The following is a 22,980-nucleotide window of genomic DNA, read 5'->3' on the forward strand; positions in this document are numbered from 1 at the left end:
TTTGAAGATGCTCTCTTCTGTGAGGTGTTTTCAGGAAAATTGCAGGAACTTAAGTGTTCAAAGTTTGCAGAGTTGTAAAATACTGTGTCAAATCTTTCATTATTTGTTCCTGGGATAATCGTATAAAGTTCTGAGCGATAGCTTTCATTGTGGCATAGAAGGCAGCAGTCACGTTAGGTACATGGAGATCTGAAACAACATATAGAGCGTGGGCACAAAGAGTTCACCAGTGTCTTCCTGCTGATTAAGACTAGGTTTAAATCTGTAGAGTGGAAGAGGATTCTCTGCCTGCAGAGTTAGTGAGATATGAACTGTCTTGATCTCAAGTGGGATTTTGTTTATGTTCTGAAACCTTTTTAAGTGTTAGCTTCTGTTAGTGGTTGCTTGATTGGACACATCTAATTAATATTCCTGGGGCAGTTTCCAGTGCGTTGGCCCAGATAACACATTTTTCTACTCTCATAAGGATGATTAAAACCAACTGTCGTATAATGAAACTGGTACTGGAACAATTTTGTCCTGTTTGTTGCTAAAGGAAAAGGTAAACTGTAGATCACATGTCTTGTTCTTGATTAACTAAATGCAATTTTGGCAAATAGGGGAGTTTGAAGTTCACTTTGTGATGTTAAGCTGGATATTTCTGCCTCCTTTAGTGTTCTTGCTCCAGTTTTTTATCTGAATGTATTTTTGCTTTATTCAGTCATTTTGGGCTGTTCTTCCATCCGATCGAGGTTTGTGTATATAGTGAAAATCTAAACCAGAAAATATTGCTTTTGGATAGTTGTTTTCAGCCCATCTACATTGTTTGTCTGAAATAGCAATTTGAACTTTTTTCATACAATGGATTCATTTCCATCCCTTCATCAAGTCTGAGAATGCTTTTATTTTGGGAAAGGAGAACCCATGAAATGTCTTCATGGTGGCAGCAGAGTGCTGTGCTGAGGTTACATTTAGAGCATGTGAGAGGTTGGGCCTGGATCTGTGAGATAAAACTGTTGCTGAATTTTCTCATGAAGATGTAGGTGAGGAGGAGAAGAGGAAGATGAGAGAATCTATAACTTGTCATTCAGTGATGATGAGCAGTCATGACCTGGTTTGGCCCTGCCTTAGCCATCTTCTCTTTACCATATTCCCAAATGTTCATAGCCACCGTGTCTTTTGTTTCCTTTGAGAGACATTGATGTAAAACAATGTAGAGACTACTTTCCCCTTTCTAAACCCAACTTGCAGTGGTTTGCTTTTTGTGAAGCATTACCCTTTGCAACTAATCCATAGTTGTGCTTTTATGTGGTATCAGTTCAAAATAGTTTTCTGTAAATGCAGCAAGCTAAGACAAGTTCAACTTGAAGACAGGTTTTTTGGATTTTTTTTTAAAATGTTTAAACTGCAAGTGTTCTGATACGCTTGCCTTGGCAGACTTGTCTTACTTGAGTAGCCTGCAGTGAGATGTTATACTTGCTAAATGTAGAGCAGCGGATGTCATCTACCTTGATTTCAGCAAGGCTTTTGACACTGTCTCCCACAACATCCTCATCAGAAAGCTCAGGTAGTGTGGCTTGGATGAGCTTAAGCAGTGAGGTGAATCGAGAGCTGGCTGAATGACAGAGCCCAGAGGTTGGTGATCAATGGCACAGAGTCAAGTTGGAGGCCTGTGGCCACTGGAATTCCACAGGGATCGATTCTGGGGCCAGTCTTGTTCAACATCTTCATCAATGACCTGGATGAGGGGATAGAGTGTACCCTCAGCAAGTTGGCTGATGACACCAAAGTGGAAGGACTGGCTGATTCCCCAGAAGGCTGTGCTGCCATTCAGTGGGATCTCAACCGGCTTGAGAGTTGGGCAGAGAGGAACCTCATGAGGTTCAACAAGGATAAGTGTAGAGTCCTGCATCTGGGACGGAACAACCCCATGCACCAGTACAGGCTGGGGCTCAAACTGCTGAAGAGCAGCTCTGCAGAGAGAGACCTGGGAGTCCTGATGGATAATAAGCTAAATATGAGCCAGCAATGTGCCCTCATGGCCAAGAGGGCCAAAGGCATCCTGGGATGCATAGAGTGTGGCCAGCAGGTTGAGGTAGGTTCTTCTCCCCCTCTACCCTGCCCTGGTGAGGCCTCATCTGGAGTACTGTGTCCAGTTCTGGGCTCCTCAGGTCAAGAGGGACAGGGAAGTGCTGGAGAGGGTCCAGCACAAGGCCACCAAGATGATCAGGGGACTGGAACATCTTTCATACAAGGAAAGACTGTGGGAACTGGGGCTGTTTAGTCTAGAAAAGAGGAGATTGAGGGGAGATCTTATTAACATTTATAACTGTCTAAAGGGTGGGTGTCAGGAGGTTGGGACATCCTTTTTTTTATTGTATCTAGCAACAGGACAAGGGGTAATGGACAAGCTGGAACACAAAAAGTTCCACTTAAATATAAGAAAAACCTATTTCACTGGGAGGGTGACGGAGCAGTGCAACAGGCTGCCCAGAGTCTCCTCCACAGTCTCTATACCAGGGTTGTGGAGTCTCTTTCCTTGGAGGTCTTCACTACCTGGACATGTTCCTATGCGACCTGATCTAGGTGGACCTGCTTCTGCAGGGGGATTGGACTAGATGATCTCCAAAGGCCCCTTCCAACCGCTACCATTCTATGATTCTATGATTTCACTGTTCTTATCTCACACCATGAGTTTTGCTTTTTTCACTCCAATTCTCCTCCCCATCCTAGGAAGCTAGGGAGGAGCAAGCAAGTGGATGTGTGGTGCTTAGTTGCTTGCTTGGATTAAATCTCAACAACTGTAATTAACTTCCTAGAAATGGTTTTATCAAAACCTTTCTGTCATTGTGACCAACCAAAATATTAAGCAGCACAGTGAGAATCATAGCTGTTAGGCAATATATTTCATGTGATGTATGTACAACTTTTAGCTTTGTTTCTTAATGGCGCAGAAGCAGTTTGATGCTTAGGCATGTTATCTGCCTTGTTAGTAATCTTCTTTGGCTTCTAAAGATTGAGACTACTCACACAGAGGATATTGAGTATCCATTTGGTGATTTAGACATAGATGGAAAAAATGAAATAAGAAAGGACTAGTCTGGAAACCCACAAGGACTGGAGCTCCTATGGGATGCTGAATTCCTAGTCACAGGACAGAAACATTCTCCTGTGCTTGACAGGAAATAAGGAAAGGGCAAAATAAAGTGGTTCATGGTGTTGGCACTGACAGAAGAGGTAAACTTTTTCTCATTTTAATCTGGGAAGGAGGAGCAGAGAGGTGATGGGTTAAAGAAAGTGTCCGGTAGTGGTCCATCTCTTGGATCACACTAAACAGACTGCAAACACCATGTGAATCTGCTGAAGTTTCTAGTTTAGGGCATCAGATACTTTTCAGTTCATTTAGATAATAGAAACTAATAGTTCTAAATATGTTAAAACTTGTCTCTGGATTTTTGTCAAAACTGTTATTTTTCTGTAGAATGACTTAGTGCCTTGCCTGCAGCTGTGCTGTCTGCAGAAAGACTTGTGTGAGGAACTTCAATGTATTGGCAAAAAATACAGTTTGAAACTTGCTGATTTGCCATTCAGAGGAGTCCTCTTTGTTGAGCTAGGGCTAACGACTTCACAAGTATCAAGTGATTCCAGGGCTCTTGAAGTATTTCTGGCTGTTATAGCAGTGATTACAATTGCGATATACTTCATGCAGGCAGAGGCATGTTTCCTATATTTTGAGAGAATATGACTCATTGTTTCCAAAATTTTGGTGAGAAGGGCAGCTGACATTTATGCTTGACTTGAGTTTTTGAGAGAGGATGCCACAAATGTGGTGTGGTTGGATTTATGTGCCCTATATTTTGAGAAGTTTTTTATTTCTGTTTATCAAAATGTGAACATGAAATAATTATGTTGCTGTGTTGATGCTTTATCTGATAGCTACCTAAATGGTGATTTTTAATTATTCATTAAGAAATAATATCCAATGTTTGAGGAAAGCGGAGAACATACTGGGGACTTGATTCATGCAAAATTTAATGAAACTCCTGTTCCTGTGCAACAAAAGGAAATATATGTTGACAACAGCTTTGCCCTTTAGATGATGTGCTGTGCTGGGTTAGGCCCATCAGGGGATAAAAGACCATGATTAGCCTCAAGTACCAAAGACCTGAGGATTGCCAAAGGGCAGGGAGAGCTTAATTGCTGCTCAAGGTCCAGGATAAAACAGACCAGGCTACTCGGCTTGGGGAAGAAAACAGAAACAGAAAATAATTTAATGCAACACCAACTAAAGCATAACCATAAAACCCCAAAACATAACCAAAATAAAACAACACAGAGTGGTACAACAATGAAGAGTCCGACCAGCCCTTTAAGACCACCTTCTCCCCACTCCTTCCCTTTTCCCGGGCTCGGAGCCCTGATCCTGGTGTTTTTACCTCCTCTCCGCCTGAATGGCCCAGAGGGGCAAGGAGTAGGGATTTCAGTCAGTCTATTCCCGATTGCTTCTGCCGTTTGTCCCTCCTCAGGGCAGGTGGGCTCCGCACTAGTCCTCCCTGCAAGTCCGTGGGGTACCTCACACACACGGCAGCCCTGCACGGGCTGCTCCGACAAGCATTTACCTCAAAAGCTGCAGCTCCTTTCTGCCTCTTGTGTGGGTCTGCTCTGCGGCGTGTAGGCTCTCGAGCATGGCCTGCACTGTGGCCACCTCCACACAGTCCCTCGCCCTCACACAGAGTGCACTCACAGGGAGCTGCTGGTGGCTCTCAGTCTTGCCATGGCCCTGCATGGGTTGCAGAGGTACAGCCTGCATTCTCACCACAGCTTGAAGAGGGGTCTCTGGTCTGGTGCTCCTCCTTCCTTCCGCCTTCTCTGACTGTGGGGTCCACGTGGTCACCTCCTGCAAGCACTTCAAATTCCTGTCCCTAAATAGTGATCGCAGAGGTGCCAGATTGGCCCAGCTGGGCTGGAGGTGAGTCTGAACCCAGGAGCTGGCGAAGAGTCCAAAAACTCTTTACCGGTTCTTCACTGCAACCCGCTCCCCTCTGTTACCGAGCAAAAGCTGCTCCTTGCTAAACTATGACATGTGCCCATATACTCATAACATACATATAGTCTGGTTCTATAGCAGTAGCCTGCCTATGCTTTCTGTGAATCACAACAATTTGCCTTCTACACAGGTAGCATATTACATGAGTTTAGTTTTAAAATCCATCCAGGCTTAGACATGTAGTAACGTCAAGTAACGTTAAACATTTCTAGGGATAATATCCATTGCTATAGTCTTTCCTTATTTATCTGCTGACAGTACAGTCTTCCTCTGCCCTCACTAAACTTGTTTACCTGTCATTGACAACATGTGTGCCACACTGAGCAGAAATAGGGTACGTTAGTGTCTCAAGGAACCTGTGTAGCATTGACATGTTATATACCATACTTGGTTTACAGAAATTTGAGTATTGTTTTGCTTGGTGAAATTGTGTTAATCAGTCTTATTGGTAGTTTAGCAATTTTGTCTTAATTTTCATGCTGATTTGTACAATATAGTTCTTAGGATGGACTGTCAGCTAACATCAAGTACTTCAAGCATCTACATTAGGCTTGAAAATACTAGTTTAGGCCTACTGGTAGGAGCAGATCTTGAATGATGGCTTCTGTTATAAGAGTAAAATCATTGTAGTTGTTGATAGGCTGTATAGATTTTTATTCTTTAATGTAGGAATACAGATGTTTGGTAAAAGTTGTAGTCTTTAAAATGCTAGGTTTCATTATCTCAAGAAGTAAAGATTTTTCTGAAGTGTTAACGTTACTTTCCAGAACAGATATTAAAGATCTCTTGTAAATGCTGTTTCCTAATTGGATCTTGCTTTTTGTCTTTTTATAGCTAAACCAGGTGGACGGGTGAAATGTCAGTATATTTCTGCTGTGGATAAAGTGATCTTTGTGGACGATTATGCAGTAGGATGTAGGAAAGATCTTAATGGCATCTTACTGTTAGACACAGCTCTGCAAACACCTGTTTCAAAACAAGATGATGTGGTTCAGCTTGAATTGCCAGTTACAGAGGTAAGATGTGAAGACGGGGAGGAAAAAAAACACAAGAGCATGTAAATAACTGTCATAGAGCAACAGCTTTTTGCAGTTGTCCATATCTTAAACAAATAAAAGTTTACCTCATCAAGAGCACGTTATTTCAGATGAAAGCACTTTTTGGTGACCATAAATAAAGGACTAATTTCCATCGCTTTGTCAGTGCATATGTATAGAATCTTTATGCACTTCTAGAAGTTGGTCTGGGCTGCTAGGTATCCTTGAATTTTTGTTGTCTGAGGTTTTCAGGTAAGAAAGACAATTAAAATCAGCTTATATGGTGTTGCTACATGTGAAGAACTAATACTCTAACTTTTCTAACTAGATCAGTTGGCCTAATGAAAGACTTTTCCCTGCAAACTTGGCTTCTCTTTTATGTTTGGACTATCCCAGCTCGAATGCAATTCCTCCTGACTTGAGCCAATATAACCAAACATTTAGTATCACTTTAAGGGAGTCTAATATATACATTTTTACTTATAGTGCTTAGGATTTTGTTGTATGGTTCACTTTCAGCTACCATGGCATTTATTAGGTGAGGCAGCATGTACATTTTTATTTTCAAATGTTGCCTAGTAGAAGATAGATAGCAGTTGCTTATATTCTAAGGCACCTGGTGATGAAGAGAGTAGCTTTCACCTTTGTAATGGTCATGAAATAATAGACGTGGGAAGTAAATCTGTACAGCAGTTTTAATTGCAAGTGAGATTAATTCTGTTTGGGAAAAGCATAGAGCATCTGCCAATGGTAATATTTAGAATAGTGCTTACAGTTGAAAAAAACGAAAACTGGACTACTAGATCCAGATTCTGAATCTTTAAAACACTTTGAGAAAAGCACTTCCTACTCATGTCTGTGGGAAATAAATTTATATTGAATTGCAGAATCATAGAATGATGCAGCACCAACAAAAACTTTTCCTGAGTCATTGATTTAAAATAAGTGTGTGCTCTTGGAACACTGAATAATAGCTGCTTATTATGAAACAAGATTGTGTGTTATATGTGAGGTTTTTAACTTGTCTTGAGTAGGAGTAACAGCAATAAAAATGTTGCTTCACAGAGATCTGAAGAGAGCTTTCTAGGTTTCTCAGGCTTGCTGCCACTGGCATAATTTTTATACTCTTTGTGAGTACCTAAAAAGATCTTGATATAGATGGCTAGGTGTGAAGAGAGACAGAGCTCAGCATTTCCTTTCATAAGTTTTGCAGTCTTACATGGTTCAATGCAACCTATACGTTTGTGTCAGTTTTACCTAAAGATTCTTTGATTCTAAAGCAGTTCCAGGCCCTTATTTCAAGGTTAAAATAGAGTACGTCTCTGTAAAGATGCTTCCTGTATAAAAAAAAAAAAAATTACAATTCAGTAAGAACAGATTTGGGGACTTCATGGCCAAATCAGTGAAGTATGAGGAAAAACATTAACAGTCTTTGGTTCTTACTCTTGGTTTTAGAGAGGTTCTTTTACCCAGACCTCAGAAAATTGTAGTAAATACCATACAAATGTATCAGTCCACCTCTTTCAGCATATTTAGTAAAATTCTAGAACTTTTCTGCAAATGTTTGTGCTTAATTTAAGGAGATTATTTTATGTTACTGATGTGCTGGTAATGCAGTGCATCTTTAATGCATTTCCAGTCGGCAACATGGACAAGTTGTGATGCAGCCTCTATGCTGTTTTTACTTCCCCATAGAACATTGTAAATTGGTGAACTTCCACAATCTGATGTTCTTCCGTCTTCTTCGAGAGACTTGGGAATTATGAGATGCCACAAGAATTGTAGCTGTCTTTTTATTGAAATCTGAGAAAGAGATACAGCTTTAGCTAGGGGACTGATTTGCTTCACTTTTGTCTGTCTGCTCCTAAACTCCCCAAGGATGTAACCAAGTGGCCATTTGGTCCATTCTTTTTGGAGCAGTTTGTGGCTGTTTGAAGAACTGACTGGCTGTTGCCCTTGGGAAGTATCTCCCTATGTTTGTAACCTGGAAATGCAACATTTTCCAGATGTCAGTCCACCTAACAACAGAGAGGTTGTGGAGTCTCCTTCCTTGGAGGTCTTCAAGACCTGGCTGGACATGTTCCTATGCGACCTGATCTAGGTGAACCTCTAAAGGTCTCTTCCAAGCCTACCATTCTATGATTCTATGATATAGACTAGTCTGTGGTTTTGCACATTAAACATGCCGTTAAGTCTTGCCTGTCTACCTGAAGTTAGCAGACAGAGGGACCAACTAGAAACAAGTGGGACTCGGAAGAAAAAAAAGTCTATAAATGGATGTTTATAGTGTTCTTTTACAGATACATTACTTCCAAGTTTTAAGAATTTCTAGATTCAAAATGAGCCTGTGGGATTTTTTTCTGCTTCATTTTTCAATGTTATTATATTACCATTGTAAGTAATTTACCTCTAATTTTGTTGCAGCCTTGTTTTTCTCATTGTCATCTACGTTTTTTTAAGATACAAAGCTACTCAGAAAAATTCTTGCCCTCACTTTTTGTCTGTAAGGCTGAATGAAAGATGTCTCCTTTTTGCTTGTCATCAATTATGTTCTAACTGTGTATATGACTGATGTGTTTAACATTTGGTAATATTGCCCTTGAGGGAGCTTGTAGTAATTATTGTCATTATTGCTGAAGTTTATTCATTGATTGGCATACAAAATAAAATTTGGAACTGCAGGCTCAACTCTGGGTCTTTTATAGAAGTTATACTGATATGACAAAATAAGATTTCTCCAAATAATGAAGCAGGTGTAATTCTTGTCTGTAGTTAGTCATTGTGGTTGCTAACTTTTCTTGTATGTCTGCATTTTAGGCTCAGCAGCTATTGTCTGCTTGCATAGAAAAAGTAGATGTTTCTAGTACTGAGGGATATGACTTATTCATCACACAACTGAAGGATGGTTTAAAAAATACCTCACATGAAACAGCAGCAAATCATAAAGTTGCAAAGGTAAGAATTTCTCTGTGTACTGTCTAACATGGATTCCGAAGTCTGACTCGCTTGGCTGCCATTGTTGAAGCATACAAAACACTCGACTTAGCGTGGTGGATTTTATTTGAAAGGATGAAATGTATTGTGTGTTCCTTAGTTACTCTCTTAAAATGCTAGGTTTTTATTATCTCAAGAAGTAAAGATTTTGCTGAAGCGTTACATTACTTTCCAGAACGGATATTAAAGATCTTTTGTAAATGCTATTTCCTAATTGGAAAGTTTTTCTTGTTGAGAGAACCAACAAAATTAATTTCTTGCTGATAAACCCAATTGAGCTTAAAATCTGAAGTTCCAGACTTCTTGCACTGTGTCCAAGTTAATTTTGTGGATCTGTTAATATCATATTTCTTGAAATTGAGAGAGGATGCAAGACGTGTTTCCTTTTACTTTTGACACTTTTGTGATCTATTTATCGTGTAGATATTAAAAAAAAAAATAATCTAAGCACTTTTTTCTTCAATCTAGTGGGCAACGGTTACGTTCCACCTTCCTCATCATGTTTTGAAGTCTGTCGCCAGTGCCATTGTAAATGAACTCAAGAAGATAAATCAAAATATTGCTGCCTTACCTGTAGCATCCTCTGTGATGGATAGGTTATCTTACCTCTTACCCAGTGCACGACCAGAACTTGGCGTGGGACCTGGTCGATCTGTGGACAGGTATATTACGACAAAATAAGTGATGGCTTTTGTCCCTTGGTTATATCAGAATAAGTTCTTAGGTGACTTTTACTTGCCAAAGGAATTAGTCCTATTCTGTACTTTCTTGCTCTTATACATACTGCCAATTAACTCTTCAATACACAGTGTACTGTACATACTAGTAGAGAAGTTTTTGTGAGTGCCATAAGGCCATTTTGTTTGGATTCTGACTTTACTGACAGCTCTGAATCCCAACATATGCTTTCAGAAAGATAACAATTACATCTCCAAATACAGGTCCATATATAATGATATTGTAACACATTAATGTGTTCTTTTCACCTAGGCTTTCAGTCTTCAACATGTTGATTATTGGGTTTATCTGAAAAGTCATGGGGCATATGACTAATTAGTTAAGTTACTGGCTTTACTCAAACTGGTACTGAAACCTTCCTGACGCTGTGATGTTGAGATATTCAGAAACTGCATAGCTTTCAGTGCCAATGTACACCTCTTCTGAATGCAGAGACCACTCATTTATTTACTAAAGATAGAGCATATATACTATGCTGCTCATGAAATAAATTCCTTTTTCCTTCATACACAGAAGAGTTATACCCATCTTTTGTGTTTAGGAAGTTACCTTTACAGAATACTTATATGCTACTTCAGAGCTCTCTAGCCACCTGGTATGTGTTTGAGGTCTGAGAACTTTACCTCATGTTACTTCATCTTTCTGGTCCAAGCGATAATGTGTACATAGTCGAGTAACCCATTATTTTGCATGCATGTTATTTTTTAACAGCTTAAATAATTTAATAAAATTTATTTCATCCATTGCTTGCTCTCTCTAAGCCATCAGATCTATCTGTACCTTGCCATATTGTGTTTTTTATTAGAGCTGTCCAAGATCTATCTCGTAAGATGGTATAATAACTTAAGACAGCCCTTACGTGGGTGTTGCAAGAGTAGTTTACTTCCTTGTCAACAAATATTTAATATGTCCATTCTTTTATAAGACAGCAAAAATCTTCTGAAAGTGTGGGTCAAAAAGCGAGGCACTTTCCAATCTAGTAGCATTAGTTCTTGGGATGATACTGTAGAACAAACTTCTGTCAAGGAAAAAGAAGCTGATCATAGTTTCTTCTGTGCTACTTTAGTTGAGGGACATGTACTGCTAAGTGGAAGTGGAGAAGAGAGGAGCTGCTGTTCTCTAGATGTTAAGTTGCAGAGGAGTTCATATTTTGTGACTTAGTAGTTAATGATTTCAAAGTGTTATAATATGCAGGGGGGTGACAGATGTTGGGGGATTTGTACCATGTATTCAGTTAAGACTAAAATATAATTTTGGAGTATTTTAAAATATGCATATCTGTTCAACTCGTAAATCCAAATTTTTTGAGTAGTCATGTTAAAACTAGCATTTCTACTGGGCTGGATTCTGCATCTTTCCCAAATGCAGAGTAACTTTGGATATCTGATGCTTTTCTGTAGTTAAACCAAAGAGGTTACCTGGAAGCATATGTTACTGATCTTGCTTTTAAGGCATGTAGGTTGTTGTATTGCTTTGGGTCTTTTGCTGAGGATGGACTTAGGCATCCAAGTGAGAGAACTTTGTAACTTTTCTGTAATTGTTAATGGTTATTTGAAGTATAACTATCTGTGGTATTTCTAATGGTTATTAAGGCATTGAAAATATAGTTTACATTTTTCCTTCCAAGTGACAGTTCTAGGCAATAAAAAATTTCTCATCTCTCTAGGTCTTTGATGTATAGTGAAGCTAACAGAAGGGAGACCTTCACTTCGTGGCCTCATGTGGGTTATAGGTGGGCACAGCCAGACCCCATGGCTCAAGCTGGATTCTATCACCAGGTAAAAGGTGTAGTTGTTATTAGTGTTTAATTCCTAGGTGAAGATTTGTGGAGCAGGGGGTAAAGTTCTGTCTTCTATGTTTTATGTGCTTTTTTTGTTGGGAGTTTTTGTGTTCTTGCGTTTTTTAATGAGTTCCTTCAGTGACGGTCAAATGACAACAAAAACATGTGTGATTTGACTCTTTTCCTTAAGTTTCAGGTTTTTTCCATGCCTTGAGGTTGCTGGGTTTTTTTGTACAGATCACTGGTAATACTGTTCTGAACTTACAAAAAGCACTTTCTAGCATCAAATTGATCTGAGTTAACAAAAATAAAGATAAAATAGGTTGCTACATAGAATGTCTCTTTTTACTTGTTAGATTGTTGAGTAAATATCCTTAGATTTTATAATACAAAGAAAGCAAAAAAAGCAATAGCTTTGGCATTGGAGTTCTCTAACCATATTTTCTTAGTGGGACTTAAACTGTATTGTAACAATCAGTGTTGCTGGAACACGTTAGTAAATTAAGCATAGCAAATAAATACAGCCCCAACATTTTATTTTACTAGTTTTGTTTTTTCATTCTTTGAAATTATTTCTCCTGTAAAAAAAAAAAAAATTATGGTAGGGGTTAGATAACGATGGCTAGGGAATGTTTCATTTAACATCAATATTGTCTGCCTCATTATGTTAACTGCAAAGCCTGATATGTGGAAGTGGATGAAGTTTTTAGAGGAATTTTTAAGTGTGTACAGGAGGAGAAATGCAGGGAATTCATTTGTAAGAATTACATCTGCATATTCCCAAGCATTTCTTGGTGACTTGAAATGTGATCATGAAAATTCTACATTTAAAGAGAATGGAAATTTCTATTCTTCCTGTGTCGCTTCAGCTAGTAACAACTGTTCTTTGCAAAGGAAAAATAGAAAATGCTTTATATTCCAGCAAATTGAAGTCATAATAGGAGATACTTGTTCAACCTGTGTTTTTTTCCAATGTGCAGATGTACATTTATTCTACCCCGGTTCTACACTTTTTCACCTTTGTAAACTTTTTCTAAGGAAAACAAAGTCTTAACAGTGATACTGAGTTCTGTTCTATGTCTGTCTGGTTTTTATCCAGTGGCTTGCACATGTCTTGTTTCTGAATCTTCTAGTACTGTTGTGTATCTTTTTTTTTTATATGAAATACTATCACTTTATACTATGTAATCTGTGGCCTTTTATATGTCTGTGGTGCTTTGCTCTGTCATTAGAATAAAGAGAGGACTTGATCACTAGTGTTTCATAGTACACAACTATATAAATTTCAAGTGCTGCTTCTTATTTTTGTAGCCTGCGTCATCAGGAGATGACAGAGCCATGTGCTTTACCTGTAGTGTGTGTTTGGTATGCTGGGAGCCTACAGATGAACCTTGGTAAGTTTAGTGATGTTTGGAGTAGACTTAATTTGTGCTGAAGAGTTTAGAAATGTTATCTTATTGGGATTCCTGGTGAGTTTAGGGAATGTCACCTGCACAAATGGCTTTCTAGAATGATTCCATGGCACAAAGCACAAAATAATGCTCTATGCTATGTCAAATTTCTGTGTAATGCTAAACCCAAGAAACTGTAGTTGGTATTATTTCTCAATTTTTATTTGCTGTTTTATTTCAAATTGTACCATGGCCAGGATGGCACCAAGCATTTCTTAGCAGGGATGTTAACTCAGTCTTCTGTATGATTGTGACTAGAACATGATCTTTTTTTTAAAGTTCTTAAACTGCAATGGCCATGCAGTGCATATTTGCCTTTTAAAAAAGTGAAGTGGCAAGATCCATTACCAGTTTCGTGAATCAGCTAAAGTTGTGCATAGTGACAGAAATGAAGGACCTTATATTGATTTTTAAAAAGCTTCTTAAATTTAATTGTAGTTACGTGGTAATTTATAACTGTTACTTGAACACATCAGATTTCTGACTTGCTGGAAATGCTCCTTTGTAATATTATCTTCATAGTCCTTGTCTCCTCCTCTCCCTTATTAGTTTCCAGATGTTGTGTTGCTCTTTGCCATGTCTCTGCTTTAGGTAAATACTGAGATTAGAAGGATTTTTTAATGATTCTTGGTCAATGTGTCATTCACGACTGTTTTCAGTTTTGATTTTTAAGTGTGGATGTTGAACTAAAGACAGGACATAGCTTCATCTTAGTAAGGTTACTTATTATAACAGCTCATAACACTGGAATTCTAATGTGCATCCTGTAGCTAGTAACTTCAGAACTCTTGGATGGCTGACTGCAGTACAGTTCAAACAGTTCTGTTTCAGCTTCACTTCAAGGGCCAAGTTGGTATATGATGTGCATATTTTTCACAGTAAGAAATTAATGTTTGCTATGTTTGTTTTCAATATGAAAAGGTCTGAACATGAGAGACATTCCCCAAACTGCCCATTTGTCAAGGGTGAGCACACTCAGAATGTACCTCTTTCAGTCACACTGGCAACAAGTCCAGCACAGTTTCCCTGCACAGATGGCACTGACAGAATAGCCTGCTTTGGATCTGGAAGTTGCCCTCATTTTCTAGCTGCTGCAACAAAACGAGGAAAGATCTGCATATGGGATGTTTCCAAACTTATGAAGGTATTCAATATGAGCAACCAATTTTTATTAATTACTGATAAGGAAATCTCAATTTAAATCAAACACATCTTCTGGGTTTTTTTGTTATTTCTCAGGTCCACTTAAAATTTGAGATCAATGCATATGATCCAGCTATTGTGCAGCAACTTATGTTATCAGGAGAACAGAGCTCAGGGGTTGACTTGAGGAGACCAACACTAGCATGGCTAGAAGACTCATCTAGCTGCTCAGATATACCAAAATTAGAAGGAGACAGGTATGTTGATCTACGAAATCAAAAATATGAAAGGTTTCTGTGTGAGTGGTAAATACTGTTTAGTTACATCATGGTTAACATAAGATCGCTAAGAATAATTTTTTTGGTCGCTGTATATCTGTACACAGTTTAACATTTAAAACTCAAAAATCTATATTTCTGTCTTTAAAACCAGATCCTTTTTCTTCCCACTGTTCTAGTTTTTATACTCCACTAAGAGAGATACCAAGTCTCATTGCTGCCCTGTATTGATGTTCCAGAGGCAGAGATAAAAGAAAAAGAGTACATGTTTTGGAACAACTTTTCATTTTAGTTATGGATTATGCATTTCAGATTTTGAAAGTAAAGGCCGCTCTTGGAGTTCTGGAACATAGTTTTCTCTAATTGCTTCTCCATATTTTCTGAAGAGCATATGTAGAAACATGGGCAACATATGAGTGTAGGGTCTAAGAGCTATTGGGGCCTAGACTTTTACTGTAGCTTCAGGGCTGCAAACCCCTTGAGAGTTAAAGAGTAACCAGCCCTTAAAATGGACTTAAAAGGGTAACACTTTTTATTATGCTGCTCAGAACTAAGCATTTTTCACTTTACTTGATCTTTGTGAAATTTGCTGTCACTTTCCCACTGAAGGGGAAGGGAAACTGGATGAGAGTCAAGTATTTAATTGTTGCTGTCTCGTTGGTACGTGAAGGTGGATCAAGTTTGAGCCAAAAAAGATCTATTTCTTGTGCATGATCAGGAAGCCTCCAGTTTGTTGAAGTCTGAGGATCTGAGTTGGTACTTTATATAGTTATGCTTGAAGCTACAAAGGCATAACTATTCTTCCTGTGTGTAAAGAGCCTGTAATAGGAAATTGTTTCCCATCGTGGAAAAGCCACATGCATAAAATCTTCATGTATTGTTATAACTACTGAAGAGTCTATTTCTCTTGAAGAGGTATCCTGAACAGAATCTGTCTTTACAAAAAAAAGATTCATGTGGTAGTAGTATTAAAAGCAATATGCTGTTAATATGTTGTTTCTGTACCAGCAACAAGATGAGCTTGGTAGAATTGAAGACCAGTCTAGCAGCTCTACCTTTCAGAGGCTATTTTGAGGAACTTTGAAGAAGACATCATCAGTTTTTAGAGGTTTTATTTGTTTAGCTTTCTTTGGTTTGGATTGATTCCTGAGAACTATCTTTCATTTTAATTTCATTTATTTATGAATTGTTGGGAATACAGTAGTAGTATTAGGTAAAAAGAAAGCTGGTCTACTGGTTCAACAATACTTCTATTTTGTTAGTGTGTATGACCAACTCATCAATGAATGTACAATGCTGACTAAAAGAAACGCCAGGTTATAATACACACTGTAATACGTATTTTTAACTATTTTTTTTAAATAGCTAAAAGAATGCAGCTACAGTATCCATTATGACATTCATGCATTGGTTTTTTTTCAGTGATGACCTATTGGAGGATTCAGACAGTGAAGAGCATTCCAGATCAGAATCAGTAACAGGTAGGTTAATCTGATCCATGTAACAGTTTAGAGGTCAGAAGGGAAATTATTCTTCTTAGGTTTTTAAGAAAGCCTTTCAAATCAACAATTTTATATTCACTGTATTAGAAAAATGGTAAAAAATTGACCTTAAAAGCAACGTCAGTATTTGTGTTGGAGAGATTATATACAGGAGAAAAGGAAACCCCTATTTTTTGGTTAATAAATGTCTTATTTGACAACAAGCATTGCTTATCTTGCTGTCAATAAAACACACAAACCAAGTTAAAATAACTTGTTTAGAATGGTATCAAATTACAACTGGACAAAACTTTCAATTCAAGGGATTGCTAGAAAGAGTTCCTTTAACTTGATTGTTTTGCTGTGGGTATGCACTTTGATAGAGTATTTCTCTTACCAAATAAAGATTTTTTTTTTTTTTTTAATGGAAGCAGAACAGTGCTATGCATTGTGTTCTTGTGTTATTTTCATAGAGTTTGCATCAGAAATTTTGATGGGAGGATTCCACGTTTATTTTCTATAGGCCAGTTTATATCTTGAGTAAGGATCAGCAAGTGGGGGGAAAAAGGCTAATATTGTGTTCTCTTCACTTTCACTCTCGGAGACCCATTGGCCTATAAGGAAGGAATGTTTCTGGGCCTCTCTTACTGTTTCTTGACTATGAAATCTTGAACATATGGAGTATTGAACATATTGCAACTGTAGAGCAGGGACTTTTGCTTAACTGTAAGTCCATAATATATGTAATATGATTACTTTTTTAAAAAAAACATATAAATCTTTGTTTTAAAGGGCATACATCACAAAAAGAAACCATGGAAGTCAGCCTTGATATAACAGCTCTCAGCATTCTTCAGCAGCCTGAGAAACTTCAGTGGGAAATTGTTGCAAATGTTCTGGAAGACACGGTTAAGGATCTAGAAGAACTTGGTGCAAATCCATGTTTGGCCAACTGTAAGAGTGAAAAGATGAAGGAAAAACATCTAGAACAGCACAACATTCCCTTTCCTTGTTTATTAGCTGGAGGTCTATTGACGTACAAATCACCTGCTACCTCTCCTGTTAGCAGTAACTCTCAGAGGTCACTGGATGGCTTAAGCAGGACTCGAGGTGAGAGTGTCTCAGAACAGGGATCAACTGACAATGAATCCTGCACTAATTCAGAACTGAATTCCCCTCTGGTAAGGAGGACTTTGCCTGTATTGCTGCTATACAGCATTAAGGAATCTGATGAAAAAGCAGGAAAACTCTTTTCCCAGATGAACAATATTATGAGTAAAAGTATACATGACGATGGCTTCACAGTCCCACAGATCATTGAAATGGAGCTGGACAGTCAGGAACAGTTGTTGTTACAGGATCCCCCTGTGACTTACATTCAGCAGTTTGCAGATGCTGCAGCCAGTCTAACTTCTCCGGACTCGGACAAGTGGAGCTCTATGGTTCCCAAGCCTGGGACTTTGGTTCAGTGCCTGCGTCTGCCAAAGTTTGCAGAGGAGGAAAACCTGTGTGTAGATTCAATCACTCCTTGTGCAGATGGAGTTCATTTGTTAGTAGGACTGCGGACTTGTCCTGTTGAATCTCTGAGTGCAATAAATCAAGTAGAGGCCTTGAATAATTTAAATAAATTAAACTCGGCACTGTGTAATAGAAGGAAGGGGGAACTAGAATCAAGTCTTGCTGTAATGAATGGCACGAGTATTGATGTAATCCAACATGAATCACCAGCAGATATACCAACTCCTTTAATAATTCAACCTGAACAGAGAAGTGTTAGTGGTGGATACCTAGTGCTTTACAAAATGAATTATGCCACTAGAATAGTTACTCTAGAGGAGGAACCAGTAAAAATCCAGCATATCAAAGACCCCCAAGACACAATTACCTCAATGATTTTGCTCCCACCAGATATATTGGATAATCGAGAGGATGACTGTGAGGAGCCTGTAGAGGAAATACAATTAAATTCTCAAAATGGCAGTGGGAGAGAGAGAAGATCAGATATCTCTACTCTTGGGCACCTGGTAATAACTACTCAGGGAGGATATGTAAAAATACTAGATCTTTCGAACTTTGAAATTCTGGCCAAAGTGGAGCCACCTAAAAAAGAGGGCACTGAGGAACCAGATATGTTTGTCTCTGTGATATACTGTTCGGGCACAGACAGATTATGCGCGTGCACCAAAGGTAAGAATTTCCTTAATTTTTTTTTTAATCCTTGATTTGAATGTATTTGGGTTATAAAATGTTAGAATCTTAAGTTTTAAAATAGCAATATGCAAGTCCCATTGAGTTGTACAGTTTAATCCTGTTCTAGGGGGTATGGACTCCAGTTAATTCCTCATCTTAAATGTAGATTTAAGTATGTATAATAAGAATAACTAATGAATTTATCAAGTGCACTAGTAAATTTGTTCTTCTAAAAGTACAGATTTTCTTAAATCCAGAACAAATAAAAGTAGTTCTTGTATTCTTGTATTTCTGTGATAGAGCGGTACATTTCAGAAAAATATCTATTGGTCTGTAATGGGTGATATTTAAGACGGTAGAGGAGGTAATGCTTTTATACCTTGGTCAGTTGTATCTTCTTTCTGATAGGGCTGCTGGTTCTGCTTCAGCATTTTACAGTTGGGATTACACTTCCTCAAGCATGAGAGCCAGAATTTCCATGCACAATTGCTAAATCTGTTTCTAAATGAACACAAGATATTTTGGGGGATGGGGTAGGCAGCAGAGCGTAACTCAAGTCTAGGGAACTGGTATTTTGTAGAAGTCTCTGAAGCCTCTCATAGCTCCCTGCTGCCTTTTGCCATATTGGGGCAGTGGAAGCAACTCTGGTTGTCATCCAGCATAGTTCCCACCTGCACCTGATGGAAGCGCTTAGCCTAACCTGATGAGGTGGTTCACACATTTCAGTTGAACTCCTACCAGTGTCATGCTGAACTTTTTCTCTACTAAAAGAATTTCAATTGACACATTTCTTCTTTTTATGGTGATGTCATATTCATTACATAGTCCTTCTATATATGCTTTTTCCTAGTTAAGATGGAACTCTAACTGAAAGACTAATTGCCCTTGAAAACTCTTAGTATATCCTATCCATGTCATAATGTTTTTACTTACACTTTGCTGATCAAACTGCAGTCTCATTTAAAAAAAAACCACAAAGGTTTTCCTCTCTACATAATTGTACTACTGTTCGTTTCTTACATCAGATCTTTTGGTCTTTTGTTTTAAGATTAATGGTAAAAGTTAAAGTTTATACTGTGCATGGTATTTTCCCATCCAGTGTTAGTGTGTATGGTAATTATTCTTGTCAATTTTAGTGTTACTTAAACCTTCTTTTGGAACTTTGACTGTAAGATATGCAGATCTGTAGATTTGGGAGAATTTATTCTGCGTGTAGGAGTACGTCTCTTCTGCCTAGATAACCACCACCTCTGTTCCTGACTAAAGAATGCTTCGACTTCCCCATAATAGACAAGCACATCATTCTGCCTTTTCATTAAATATCTCTATATTTTTTTTTTTCTCTCTGTGGGTGTTGTAATATCCATCTGGAAATTACAAATACCTTTGCCATGACTTTTTCTTGCTGCCTTTAAGAGGTCTGGAATTTTTAATTTTTGTTCTGTAGTCCTCTCTGCCACAGGTATATGCCACAGGCCCTCGTGCTTTGATAACTTTTCAGGTTTTTTATCCCTTGATACATCCACTGCACCTCTATTTGGAAGCTGATTTTCTGCTCTGCAGACAAATTACAATGAACTTCAGATTTCAATGTTTCCATTGATAAATGTCTTTAGAAACTTTCCACTTCTATTCCTTCTTCAACATTTCAATCACTTCTGTTATAATTTTAGTTAGTGTTGAGGAATTAAGTCCAAAGCCATCAAAAATATTTAGGAGACAGTTTTCATTAGAGGTCTGTATTCTAGTGTCTGATGCTGGATATATCTCAGACCTTACAGTCCTAACATTTATGCCAAAATACAAAGCTTGTAAAGAATTACATGATCTTAAAGTATTTACAAATAACCGTGCTCCATAAAATCCAAGAATACTAAAAGAAAAAGAGTATTAAGAAGCTCAACTATTAATATAAATTTTTTATCCTGTATCTTCTTGTACATTTGAATAACTTGATGTAAGACATAGGCTTTGCATAATTTTTATTGTGTTCAATCATAATCGTCCTTTAATCTTTCTACTGTGAGGAAAATTGCTTACTTGTCTGCTAGGTTGCTGAGAAGATTACCTCCCCTATCCCCTGCCGCAAATGCAGTTTTCTTAGGCTTCTTCCCAAATTACTTTGAGGTCTTTGCTCCTCTGTATTTAATACCATGTATGAGATGATGCGTGCAGTCTGATAGCATTAGGAAGATACATGTTGAAAGCAGAATAGCTATATTCATTGATGTATTCACTGTTAATCCTTCTAGTAAGTAGCTTCAAGTGCAGTGACATAAGTGACAATGTTACGTAGAAGATTTGGAACCTACAGGTACTGGAAGTGTTCTGATATTGTTGGGAAACTATTCAGGACTATAAGTGAAGCAGTATATATACATAAATATATATATATTCCTGTTTGCTTTGCTTGGATAGTGGAATTAGGCAAAGAGGTACTTAAATGTCTGAAAGTGATGAATGCAGAATGTACTTTTTTTCATGCTGCTTCTGCTTGTTGACATTTTCATTAGTAGATCTATTCCCATAGATGCTTTAAAAATATAACTGAAGAGAAGTCTCTGTGTGAATGGGTGTTTTGAGTGGTTTCATGTAAAGATGTTTTAGACCTGCATTTGTTATCACCCATCCTTCTGAGTTGGGAATAACTGTTCTCATCCTGCTTCAAAACTTTATCTCTTGGTGTCAGCTGTTCTGGTCCTTCTCTGTTTCTGCAAGGATTACCTGGAGTTGACCTCTGGGGGAAAATGTGCAAGTATATTCTTGGTTTCGCTTCTGATAAATAAACGTAGTGGACTTCAGTTTTTTTTTGTATTCTGCTTTCTTTTCTTCCTCTTGGCCAAGGTAGACTATAGTTGATATCCCTCTTAGTAGTGCTTTACATGTTATGATATGGGAGGGTTTACATGTTTTGTCTTGTGTCATTAATATAAAACAGCTTAAATTCTGCTTTTGTAGCATCTAAAATAAGTAAATGCTTTATTATAAAACTATGCAGTAGGCTTACTGGTATTGTTTTTGAATAGGGTTGCAGCTCTAGGGTGGTGTTTTGATGATATTTGAAGCCTATTATATGAGATTTAAGAGGATTGGATGTAGTTTGGTTTTGGATGCAGAGCTCCAGTTGTCATTGCCTTCTTTAAATCTCAATTTTGATCAATAACGTTTATTTTTTAAAACATGATCCTACCAAAAATTACTTTAAAAATGCTGCACAGTATACAGTCTACTTTTTTCTTTTGTTATGTTTGGGTTTGATTGTTTCCTTAGTTGAGCTGTTCAGCTGTGTTTGCGATTCAGGCAATTTTGTTGAACTTGGCTTTAGAATATGGAATGAAATAGAAAAATGAACCGATCTGAAGTGTTCCTCTTTTTTTCTAAGATAAAGGTGCAAATCTCTGCTTGCATCTTGTTTTGGCAGTTTTGAAAATTGTACATAACTTGTATTCCTGGGAGTATTTTTTTTAAAATGATCAGTAAGAATTACCAATTTACCATCTTTCACCACTACTGATGTTCTCCCTTGTTAAGTTATGAACTTCAGTGTCCGGAGTTCTCAGAAGAAGCTGAGCAGGAAAGTGAGGTGGCATTTCAAACAAATGTTACAAGATCTAGAAATGTTTATGGTGCTTTGGTGAAGAGGATAATTGACTGCAGGACTGATTGAGTAGATGTGCGTGATTTGTTTGAGTGCTTGAGTTCCTGCTAGTGAGTAAAGCATTCCTGAATTGCACTCACCTGACATTCACAGTCTAAGCCTTTCACAAAACTAGTTTTTGAATGTCTGTATTGAGTGAAGGTTTTATAGTAAATCATTTCCCTGTTGAAAATGCTGGTGTTTCTTAGTATTAGATTTAATGAATTTCACAACAGAAGGTCAGTTTGCATCTTAAGAAGTGGTTCATCAGTACTTGCCTGAATTTATTTAGTTATATTTTCAGTTTAATTATTGTTTGGAAGTAGTTTTGAGAAAAAAATAAGGTTTTTGTGCTTTTTTTGTCCTAGCAGTTTGCTGTTATTCTCTGTAGCTTCTTTTTTGTTTCATTTGAGTATCTTGTTTGACTCTTCAAATGTTATCAGGCTTTGTGAGCCTTGCATACAGGTATATTTGAAGTTCAGGAATCAATGTGGTGTTTGGAATTCTGCCTTCATAGGCAATGGGATCTAATGGGACTGGGAGGAGATGGAGGGGTTTTTTCGTATCAGAATTAGTGTTGAAAATGATACTAAGAGATCATCTTCAAGTCAGGATCAATTTCAGTTTCCCATTCAGAGCAGAGTACTGATCAGCCTGTTTTTGAAGATTTAACAGCCTACTTATTAAATTTCTACTGCTGACTGTCCTTGAAGATTTTTTTTTTTTCCCCTAATGTATACTCTGTATCATCTTTGCTAATTGGAGGCATTGCTATCCTGTATAAACATGTCAAAGAGATTGCTTAAAAAAAAAAGGAGGAGAAGATTGTTTAGATGCTGTCCTCCACCCACCACTGGTTTTTTTTCCAGTTCTTTCAAACTTTGCTCAGGGGCTTTGAAAGAAAAAAAAACACCCCACCTTAGTCTCCTCTCCCAGAAGACCTGCTCAGGTCACTCCACATGTTTCTTGATGAGATACCCCAAATGAGGCACAGTATTCTTACAAATGTCTTTGACTGGAACAGAAGAATTGCTTAGCAGCTCTGCAGTCTGTTAGTACCATGTATGCATATACATAGTGGGATGTTTGCACTTTCGAGCAGGAAATTGAATCAGGTTTATCTTCAGACTCACAAGAGCCTCTCTTACAGAACTGCTGGCTAGATGATTTTTCTTCATCCCATAATAGTACGTTTAGTTATTTCTTGGTAGGCGTAACTTTCACT

At 37.9% G+C, this 22,980-nt stretch overlaps 1 protein-coding gene across 5 annotated transcripts in view; it reads left to right on the forward strand.

Annotated features, from left to right (window-relative positions):
• BIRC6 (baculoviral IAP repeat containing 6) overlaps nt 1-22,980 on the forward strand; it is a 178,083-nt gene that overhangs the window by 6,749 nt on the left and 148,354 nt on the right. For all 5 annotated transcript variants that reach the window (XM_061991164.1, XM_061991166.1, XM_061991168.1 and 2 more), the window contains exons 2-10: nt 5,861-6,042; nt 8,881-9,018; nt 9,526-9,719; nt 11,462-11,573; nt 12,887-12,969; nt 13,948-14,170; nt 14,266-14,426; nt 15,870-15,928; nt 16,721-18,115. In XM_061991164.1, the coding sequence (XP_061847148.1) occupies nt 5,861-6,042; nt 8,881-9,018; nt 9,526-9,719; nt 11,462-11,573; nt 12,887-12,969; nt 13,948-14,170; nt 14,266-14,426; nt 15,870-15,928; nt 16,721-18,115 (2,547 nt within the window). The remainder of the gene's footprint in view (nt 1-5,860; nt 6,043-8,880; nt 9,019-9,525; nt 9,720-11,461; nt 11,574-12,886; nt 12,970-13,947; nt 14,171-14,265; nt 14,427-15,869; nt 15,929-16,720; nt 18,116-22,980) is intronic.

Source organism: Colius striatus, chromosome 2, assembly GCF_028858725.1.
Source record: "Colius striatus isolate bColStr4 chromosome 2, bColStr4.1.hap1, whole genome shotgun sequence".
NCBI lineage: Eukaryota > Metazoa > Chordata > Aves > Coliiformes > Coliidae > Colius > Colius striatus.